The sequence below is a fragment of the Saccostrea cucullata genome, unplaced genomic scaffold (genome assembly GCF_032062105.1).
Source record: "Saccostrea cucullata isolate Sc308-1 unplaced genomic scaffold, CSIRO_AGI_Scuc_v1 ctg4826, whole genome shotgun sequence".
Lineage (NCBI taxonomy): Eukaryota > Metazoa > Mollusca > Bivalvia > Ostreida > Ostreidae > Saccostrea > Saccostrea cuccullata.
Genome location: NW_026918334.1, coordinates 127,197 through 138,410, shown reverse-complemented (window position 1 = coordinate 138,410; position 11,214 = coordinate 127,197). Strand labels below are relative to the sequence as shown.

General features: G+C 33.0%; 1 protein-coding gene across 1 annotated transcript; it reads left to right on the top strand.

Moving 5' to 3' along the window:
• Positions 1–2,746: 2,746 nt before the first annotated feature.
• LOC134263432 (amiloride-sensitive amine oxidase [copper-containing]-like) lies at positions 2,747–9,647 on the top strand. Its single transcript, XM_062745779.1, has 2 exons — positions 2,747–3,184; positions 7,082–9,647. Exons 1-2 carry the CDS (start codon positions 3,064–3,066, stop codon positions 9,472–9,474), a joined length of 2,514 nt encoding a protein of 837 aa, XP_062601763.1. The 5' UTR covers positions 2,747–3,063; the 3' UTR covers positions 9,475–9,647.
• Positions 9,648–11,214: the final 1,567 nt, after the last annotated feature.

Genomic DNA, 11,214 nt, shown 5'->3' with positions numbered 1-11,214 from the left:
TTGATGGGGAAATAAAGTACATTTACATTTGGTAATTTTATCTCGGAATGAGGCAAAGATTATAATGAGCTTTCGATTTTCACTTGGGGGGGGGGGGGTGTATCGTCATATGAGTTTCAATAACTCATGAATTATTAAACAAATTCAAATGGGATTTCGGATATATCTTTTTGAAAGATGATTTTAAAAGTTAGATAGGAATACTGTAAAAAAATAAAAATTTATTTCACCTCAAAAGTTTACCCTGCGTATATTTTTCCTTTCAATTTTCTATAAATAATGGCATCCCATCCGCCAAGACACCGAAAGCGGGGGAACCACAATTCTTTGAATTTGCTTGTGTTTTTCCCTATTGTTGGTGTATGGTGTTGGCTCTAAATTTAGAATATTTAGTCGTTGATAAAAGAGAGCTAACATTTTGTTTTAAATCTTGACTGTGACCTTGGAGATAAAAATCTGCTTTCACCTTGTTATACAGGGGGTACCGGCAATTATTTCGTATGAAACACATTTTATTTAGTTATTTGCTAGGTACATGTAGAATAAATAAATGAAAATACTGTACTTCCAACACTTTTTAATCAAGCTCTGAAAAAAAGAACCCTCAAGGTAAGACAATATTGATTTGATATACAAGTGGGATAATTCAGCAGATTTTTTTTTTATCCAATATTATCTAAGAAAGATAACTCTGTTATATTTAGTTCCAAAGAAATATTCTGAACCTAACTGAGACTCCTACATCTATATTCTAGCATAATAGCAATGTCCTAAACGCGATATATTTCATAATGTTTATCACTTTGTAAAGAACAAGTAAGTACTTTAAGTTAAGTATCTTTATTCCTCAGCAAAGAGCATAAACTGAATCTCTATATCGAGACATTTTATATAATTGTAATTTTATGTATTTTGAGGAATTTTATATGTGGATTAAAATGTTACCTTTATATATTTAAGATCAAAATTTATTTAAGTTTTTTTGTACAAATTCTCTATATTTAATGCCATTCTCAATTAAAATTGTTTTAAATTACAGCACATTATTATTTTTTATTTTTTGCATGATTACCTGAGGCGTGTCTGTTCGTAAAAAAAATTCACTGTTGCAAGATTTGATATTACTGTAATTATTTTGAATCAAAAATTCATGAAAATTTTGAAATTAAATACATCTTGCTTGTAGATATCAAATGCATGTTAATATTTTGCAAAATTAAGCTGTCGCAAAAATTGTTGATTAACGGTATCTTCTTTTCGTGGAAAAAAAGAGAAGAGTCTCGTTCGATCTTTGTCCGTTAAACAATGTAAAATCATTTAAGCATTGTTTAAAGAGAGTAAAAAAACCAGGACGATTATTGAAGTATACGAAGTGCATAAATTTGGAATGAAATTCGAAGTGCATAAATTTGGAATGAACAGATTCGGCATAAAAAACAATTAAACCACAGGCCTTCAAAGACCATTAAATTTTACCAAAGGGGCAGCTTGTGTTTTATTTTTAAATTTTATTAAGTTAGATACATGTAACAGATGCAGTGTGTGTAATCAAAACATAACCTTACCTAGAAAAACAATAAAATCTTAAAACGTACTTATTTTTAATTTATTATTATTATTTAAAATAATGAGTTTGTTAATATATATTTTTTTTATATATATAATCTCGCTATAATATTTCCTCTCTCAAGGTTTTTCGATCATATGATTACATTTGCATGTATCAGGTATATAATGTATTCCGAAAACTGTTGCCAGCACTTTCATAATCAACATGGCGGTGTAGTTGTTGATGTTTTTCAAATTAATTTTTCGCCCATTCAGTCAATAAGTGTTCACGGCAATTATGGCAAACCGGCATTAGTAAAAGAAAGTAGGTCATTTTTGAAATTGATTTCAGAATATCTCAAGAAATATATGGAATTTCGGAATGAGCCTTGGTAGAATTGAAGAATGTTTATCTAAGAACAAATTTCAATAGAAAAAAGAATTTTAACATGTAAAAAATATTTTATTAGCTTGGGTATGAACCTGTTTTTTTTACACATTGTGTCTTAAATATTGTAAAAAACTAACTTAATTTTTTTTCTTAAAATATTTAGTTTGTAAGTATATATTATGTATATAATCTCGCTATAATATTTCTTCTCTCGGCGACAATTACATGTTCAACGATGTTGCCAGAAATAGTCAATTAGTTTTCACGTCAATGTGTGTGTCAATGCAGATAACATTTATACTTGATGAACCTGTTATACATTATCTAACTAACATAAAAAATTCAACAAGCTCTTCGCTATAAAATGTATAAACGGTAATAGTGATACATTGACAAGAAGCTTCAATAATTTTAACTCTGAAAAAAAAATCGAATTTAAACTTACTAGTTTATTACGTTTAGAGTTTGTTTTACGTTAACGAAGAAATATATTGTCTTTCATGTGTGTGAGCACAAGACAAAACAAACGGTCCTTTTCTTATTGGACATATTCTTAAGTTTAAAAAAAAAGATTTTTTTATAATTTAATTTATCTATTATTTTCTTAATTTATTAATCTATATATATTTATTTTAATAAGAATCCAAGCATAAATGAAAATGTTTAGGTTATCGCAATTCCCTCTCTTTGAACAAAAACATTTGCTTCGGTTCAATTTTGATTACCGTCTTTTTTCACTTGAAATGTATGTGCACTGTACGTTTATCGTCTGCCGGATAATCCGCACCAGCTATCATAATGTAAACTTGCTGTTCAATTCTCTCCCGGAGAATTGACCGAGCCGCAGGGAGAAGCAGCGTTTTCCGCATCAGCAACTCTAGGCGATGATTCATACAGTATTCCGTACAATAATAAATGCTGTTTTCTCATAACAAGCACGTGTAGTTTTTATCAAAATGGAGGATTTATTGTACACCAACAGAACTGATCCATCATTTGGGCGTTTGTATGAAATAATCTGCTTTCAATGATTCTGTGTTTACATTCTTGGATGAGATAATCAAAATACTGCTGTAACCACCTGTAGACCTTCGCCGTTTCTGGCACCTCCCTGGTCTGTGGAGATGATTGATGTATCCCTCGGCCCCTCCCTTAGTCGGAAGAGGACATATGGGCTGGTGCCTGGTTCCATTACACAGAACGGTGCACACGAGGATAAGAGTCCGGAGATAGAACGGGATCCGGGTAAGTACCCATAATTCCACAGTTAAAAAAAAATAGTGGCGGATCTCATTTTTGTAATGCTTGCATGTTTTAGAACCATACGCTTAACACGTTGTATATTCTAACCAGTCCTTAATCTAAAGAGTTTTAAGTTCAGCTTCTTTCTACAATGATTACATGTAACTTGCATGTTAAGTATTAGAAAAATATCAAACAAACTTCAAAATGAATATCTTAAGTCATTCATCTAAACATGTGTACTAGCTTATTTTTCTTTAACTAATTAAACAGGTAATGTCAATGAACATGTCATAAGCAATGCTTTCAATTTTTTTCTGTTAAATATTCTATGAAGCGGTACGTATACGCAATTCGCACATCAATTTAAATAAATTATAAACTTTTCTTTATACAAGATAATTTTGTCCATGTATTATCATTCCATCTTGTCTCTAATCCTATCTATAACACATCACTGAACCTCTTTAGAGGAGTTCTCTGCCGCGTGTACTACATTGTACATGTATATAATGAAGTCTGGCCGACAGAAGGTGTTGATTTAATCCTGTGTCCTATTTGCTCTCATCTGTTTTTATAGTATAAACTTTGCTTACAATGTTTTGTTAATCTGATGTTATTTCTGTTTTTTTTTTTATAATAAGAAGAAATAAATAATAATAAAAACCCACACTAGCTTTCTATAAAAATATATTTTGCTTCGATTTCTTTTTTGCAATCTTAATTGATAATGTTCACTATATTTAAAAAAAAAAATCAATGTTAAAGGTGCTGTAACATGAAATTTAATAATTAACCCGTACCTTTGACAAATGTTTGTGCGGCTGAGACCAAGCGAATATTATCGATTAATTTCTGAGTATAATATTGCCTCATTTTGTATCGATTGAAGAAGTCATATTTGTGTATCGTTTACTATAATTGCTTTATCAGACGAAAATGGATAGAGTACAGTTCACCAATACAAATAGATACGGTAAGAATGTTGCACTATTGCAGCACAAGTACAAGTATTCTTTCATTTTAGTGAAATGATTACTATTTAAAAGTGTCACGAGCATATTATCATGATTATGGAGAAAATTAGGGAGTTCATTATTAAGCTACATGTAAATGACGGAGAACAGGAACGACAATTATATATAGTAATGAACAATTGTATGAAATGAAAACACGTTTGTGCAGCATTACATACAACATGTAGTATGCGAATAAAAGTGCTTAGGTCATCTTTAAAAAATGGCTGGTTGCCATCTCTCGATCGACTGGCTAAAATGGCCTGACTCTAATTTTTTTTTTTACATTCCAGGCTACGATTTTTTATTTTTTTTTTTAAAATTATTTCTCTTTTATCCCGTCAACAAATTTGTTAAAGTTTTCTTTCTGTTTTAAAATGAAATTAGTTCACTTAATATCAAATTATCAATAATATAAAGAAAGATTTTTATCACGCGCCTCCCCTTTAAGAACGTTTATCCAATATGTAAATATTTTATAATGAAAACTATAAATAAGAGGAGTTATTTGGACAAATGATGCACCCCCTTTGACAGTCGCCCTGCATTTTCATTATTTCCTACGGAAACCCGATTATTATACAATTACAGCCTTTTGATGAGGTCAATCCCTCGACATATAGACCTTAGAAAAGGCATATCGACTGAGCACGAAGTGCGAGGTCGATATGCTTTCTCTAAGGTCTATATATCGAGGGATTGTACCGAATCAAAAGGCTACAATTGTTTTACTATTTTTAAGCAGTTAAGAAATGTCTTAAAATCCTTCTTTATAATACTCAGTACCTTCTCATACAAGGCATTGTTATGTCATTGCATTATGATGTCACAATAATGTAAACAGCTGCAGTATCTGTTTTTAAAAACATCAAGTCTATAAAGACTATTGTGACGTCAGCATTATTGTTGCTTCACAGAAGAACCTTTCCAATTTTAGAAACAGCAGGTTTATAAATTTTTAAAATAGAAACATCCAGTCTGTAACACTTTTTATACTTGATCATGTGATCAAGTTTGAGCCAATCAGATAGTTGGAACAATAAGGAAAAAAAATAATATTATATAAAAAGACAAAATACAAAATACCCACCCCATGATTCTAGTAAATACCTCTGTTCGAAGTTCAACATTTATTCCAATGAAATAGACCTGAAATAGGCAACCTGCATTATAAATTTCAAAATATTAATAGTCAAAAACCTTATTCTTTTTATACCACCCTTTGAATAATGGAGGGCATGATATATTGCTTTGCTGCTGTCTACCGGTTTCTGTTCATTTCTTCACAATCGTTGCACATACGAGGTGAACTTGGTATACAGATTTAACAGAGGAATATTTTGGTAAAGTTTTGTTTTTGGTACGATCGACCAATTTTTGACCAAGTTATGCCCCTCTGGACTTAGAACAATTCCAGTGTTTGGTTTTCGTTCATTTCCCCATCAGCGATATTGATTTGGGACAGAGATATGCCCCTGAATAGAAAAATTCCAATTATTTGGGGGAGACGGGCATAAGTATTTTACAAACATATCTTGTTTGATCCATATATCGTACAAGTATATGTGTAGAAAACGTGATCGTAATTGCTTGATAAAAAATTATATTGATTGAAAAATCCATCAAAATTTCTCAATTATATATAAATAAATATTATATAAATTATATATTAACTAGAGGTACTGTAAGCAATGAGCTCACTAAATGATACCCATCGCCTCCTAAATGAGTATAATGGTAGTGTCCATGTTTTGCTGAGGGGAACCCAAAATATGTGTCAGATCAAAAAGTTAAATAGAACGTGCACAATGTCAATATATAATAAAGATTATTTGAAAGTTTCATCAAATTTCATTCAGTTGTATGAGAGGAGTTGCGGATAAGAGTAGGGTACTCCAAAGCGTAACAGACAGACGGACGTACAGACAAAAGGACGAACGGACAAACCGATTACTATAAACCCTCTCGCTTTTCAAGCGGGGGGTATCACTATTATATAATATACTATATAAAATATACATTATATATAAATTTACATATGAAATATCTTTATATATATATTATCACAAAACTGACCCCTTTTCGTGTATTTTGGTCAAAAATATAAGAAAGTTGGAAAACAAATAAATTGCTTGCATGCATACACTCACAAACTTGTTTAGCATAAGTAATCTTTAAAGATATAATCAAAAGAGCAGAATAGAAAATCTCACTGACAAGGCAAACATTTATTGGAATTTTTATTAACTAAAATTTGTTGAATGCAAATAAATTTCTCAGAATTTGACACATTCTTTGGTGCAATTTACCTTGTCTAAGTATCATAATGAATTATTTCTGTCATTCTTTTTTAAACACTAATTTATAAGAAATAACGTTTAAAGAACAGAATTAATTGCACCTTACTCAACCATAAAATGATCTCGCACAGTGCATGGTTGTCATATTAGAACATCAAGTTAATAAATAATGCACTTAAGCCAATCACTGGAATGGGAGTTTTCGATAATAGGAAAGAGAAACAAAGTACTTAAGATAGTGTTAATATCGTGGATCCGGTGTATCGATATCGGACAATTGTATGGTGAGTTTAGTCTTCAGTTTCCGTGCACTGCATGATGCATACTTTCTCGGTTGGATGTGAATTTCACACACTGATAACCCGGCTATAAATCCATCATAGCCCGCTGATTTATGGCCGTATCCATTTCAATCTCCTAGATACAGGTTCAGTTAAAAAATAAAAATAATGACACCCTGATATTTTCGTGGCAGCAGTGGTAAAATTGATATAAAACATTTCATATTAAAACCTTTAGTTGTCGTGCATGCAGGGTTTTTAAACGTTCGTTCTCATTTCTAAGACTTTTTCGTTCCTTTCCAGGTCGGGTTCCCGAATCTTTCACAATGACTTCGATCAAAGATGGTCCGGCACCAGAGGGAGGAAAAAGATGCACATCATTATTTGTTCTCAAACTGACGGCAATCATCGCCAGTGTGCTATGTGTCATATTCCTCGTCGTTGTTATCATTTTAGCTGTCATTAAACTAGAGAAACCAACATGCGTTCCAGGATTTAGTGTTGTTCCAAGAGACTTTGATAATCCACAAGTGTTCGATGGACTTACTCCAAAGGAGTACTTGTCAGCACGCGACTACCTACTTAATGACAAATCATTAAACTTAGTGCCATTTTCTCAAGCAATCATTAATAGTTCGTATATCTACATGATCGATCACCTGATGCCTTTAAAAGACGCCGTATTAAAATATTTAAAAGGTGTATCTAAGATGCCCGAACGGACAGCAAAAGCGATAATTATAAGGGGTGATTTGAATCCACCTCGGGTTGAGGAATACATTGTTGGACCTTTACCAAATCCTACTTATCATAAATTAGCAACCAATCCGTCCTTTACAAAATCTAGAATTCCATATAGTGCCAAACCTGTAGATGATGTGGAGTATGACCAATTATACGCCATGTTATACAATATATCAGTGGATTTGTATCCATTGTTGTATGGAAGTTATAAACTTTCGTATCATAACTGTACAAAAGGAGTTGACTGTCTGGTTTGGTTTGACATCGCACCAAGAGGACGCGTTAGTGGGGAAAGGAAAACCTGGTTTTGGTCGTTTAGAGATGTTGAGGGGTTTTACCTACATCCGCTGGGGCTAGAAGTACAGATAGATCACTTATCCACCGATCCAAAAGAATGGAAAGTTACCAAAGTAGTTTACAACGGTCAAATGTTTTTCGAAGTTGAAGATCTTGTTACTCGTTATAAGGGGGTTAATTTACTAAGAAAAATTAACTATGAGCCTCTAGGTGCTAGAGAGTACTTATACTCATCGTACAACCGTAGAGGAAAAAGTGAAATGCCTGATCCACTTCAAGGACCTAAGCTTGTGGAGCCCGATGGGCATCGGTACCACATTGACGGACAACACGTGTCATACATGCACTGGGACTTCAATTTCAAAATGAGACCATCAACTGGACTCCAGATTTTTGATGTTCGGTTTCAGGAAGAAAGAATTGCATATGAAATATCTTTACAAGACGCTGCAGTCTTTTATTCAGGCTTTGGGCCTGTACAAGGGACCAGTAATTATTTCGATGCTTCTTGGATGATGGGGGCGACATGCAATGAGCTCGTTCCTGGCGTAGATTGTCCAGAAACAGCAGTATTTTTCGATGTCGATTTCCTAACAAATTCACACAAGCCTTGGAAGATCAAAAATTCCGTTTGCGTCTTTGAGGATACGGCTAACATGCCATTACGCCGTCATTTTACAAATTCTGCTAAAGGGTACAGGGCATATGGGGGATTAGTGGATTATCACCTAGTTGTAAGGACGATTACCAATATTTGGAACTATGATTATATTTTTGATTACATATTTCATCAGAATGGTGCTGTACAAGTCAGAGCATCTGCCACTGGATACGTTCAAGCAACGTATGCCTTGTACCAAGAAAGAAAGTTTGGATATCCTATATATAATGACGTAGTGGCCAATATACACCAACATCTGTTCAACTACAAAGTAGATTTGGATATCAATGGTGTTCAGAACAGTTACGCCACTTTGGATGTATCAACTCAGAAATCAAAAGTAGAATGGACAAGAGGTGCGTATAAAACTGAAATGATTTTTGAGAAAAATATTCAGCAAAATGAATTGGATGCTGGTCCTGGACAATTGAATAATACGAGACCAAAGTACGATATAATTTTGAATGAACATGCCACGAGCAAATTCAACTCGGAGCGAGCGTACCGAATTCTCAACCACGGGAAAGTAAAATTCATTTTGGAGGAGAGTGAGGCGACTAAAGCAGCAAACTGGGCCAAGTACCCTTTAGTGATAACAAAATACCACGATTTTGAGGATATGAGTACATCTATCTATGCTCAAAATGACCCGTGGGACCCACTCTTGGACTTTGACAAATTCATACAAAACAATGATTCAATTGTAAATACAGATCTTGTGGCGTGGGTTACTATGGGTGTGTTGCATATACCTCACACAGAGGATGTCCCATCAACCACCACTCCCGGAAGTCAGGTGAACTTTTTTCTGCTTCCGTTTAATTATTTCACGGAGTGCCCCAGTGTTTCGTCACCCAATACCGTGAAAATTAGGCCAAAATCAGAGGGTGGTATTTATATTAATACTTATGGTACTTCTTTTGAATCAAAGTGTGTTCAGAAATCAAATGGACCAGAAACTTTCGATGGACGCATACATAATGTGGATTTATAATGACTGTGATATTTTAGTTTCATTATTGTATTGATGTAATTAATGTACCTATATAGAATATAAAATATACAACAATTATATTAAAACATAAAATACTACTATACAGTTGTATTTAATCAACTTATGACATGTTTCATTTTCACCAAACAGAATATTATTTAATTGAATATTTTAGTTACAGCTATGCAACTCAAAGATAAAAAAAAAATAGGGAAAAAAAACTTGAAAATGTTTTTATACATGTCTTTTTTTTCTCTCGGAACTATCAAGTGAAAGTTGCGGAAACCTTCAAAGCCGAGGCTCCTTAACACGACAGGTGTTGGCACGGTAAAGAACCCTAACCGCTCAATGGTCCTGAGTGCCGAGTTAAGGTCTCAATTGGAAATCCTTTACCACTATTTGGTGACGTCCCTTTATGAATGGAAAGTTCTCATAGTACAAGTACCTGCAAAAGAAAGGGAAGTTGACGACTGGAAAATTAAAGTCATCGGGTTTATCATAAAGCTTGGTTGAAAAATTAACATTAATGTCTTTTTTAAGTACAATATTCAAATATGAAACAGATGTGTCAGACTCTGTGATATCGTTTATCTCAAGCTCACCTGGATATATCGTATCGATATAAGAACGGATTTTATTAATTTTGACAATAAGTCGTCGATATATCTAAATGTCAAGTTGAAGCCCACAGCTAGTGTTTTCTTCCTTCACGTATAAGATGTTGGACAAATTCTGCTTCATGTGAATACAAAAACAGGTCTGCTAATAACGGGCGGAACTTGGTTGAATAATGAAGGGATTTGGATATGTTGCCCTACAATATGGCGGCTAAGGGTAATATATGTCATAGGAAAAGGGACTATTCAAACAGATTGTTGAAAGACCTGGTTTCCAAAAACTGCATAGATATTGTTAATCAGAAACTCAAGCATCCTTTTGATTTCATGTTCAGAGTACTCTTATGTACAATCAGAATGTTTAAAAAAATAATTTTGCAAACGACCAATTAACGAGTTCCAATTTTAACGAAAAAGCAGCTGTAAATGATATCAATTATATCAAAATCCTACACTGTTATTAATATTATCATGGGGAGTGATTATGTATAAAGTTAAAATGTCGTGTAAGTTTTTAAGCTGTTGATTTTTGGCAAAAACTTGTGATTTCAAATTTTCCAAAAGTTCCTTGCTGTTTTGGTTGAACATTTACTGGAACCTGCTATGTATCTTTATAATGATTTTTAAGATAAGGAATCCAATATAGATTTGGTAATTCAGATTTATTTTGGGTGTTTGAGATACTTAAAATATTCAAAACTGAGATATGATTTAGATTTATTTTGGGTGTTTGAGATACTTAAAATATTCAAAACTGAGATATGATTTTGAAGAATTTCTTCCTTAAAAGGGGAACTATGAGAATAATTTGGATTGTCTTTGGAAGAATTAAATCCAAGTCTCTCTACAATAAAATTTATTTAATCATCCATACAAAGACAATGTTGTCTTGTCAGCAAGGACCAACTACTTACGTACTGATCATGTAAACTAATTCTTTTTTCACTTGTTGATTATTGTAAACAGAAGGATAAATGGTTTCCATATTGGACTACTGGACTTTACGAGAAGCACTGATTTCTACAGTTGACGTTTACTTGGACATTTAAACTTGTATCATGTACGGAAGTACAGAATTGATAATGCATAAGAAAACCTTTCTTGTGGTCATAGGTATGGTTTT

Excerpts from the sequence above, each read along its gene's own strand:
- LOC134263432 (XM_062745779.1), top strand. The coding sequence starts at position 3,064 with ATGATTGATGTATCCCTCGGCCCCTCCCTTAGTCGGAAGAGGACATAT. Across the intron at positions 3,185-7,081 it reads GGAGATAGAACGGGATCCGG|GTCGGGTTCCCGAATCTTTC; the intron begins GTAAGTACCCAT and ends GTTCCTTTCCAG.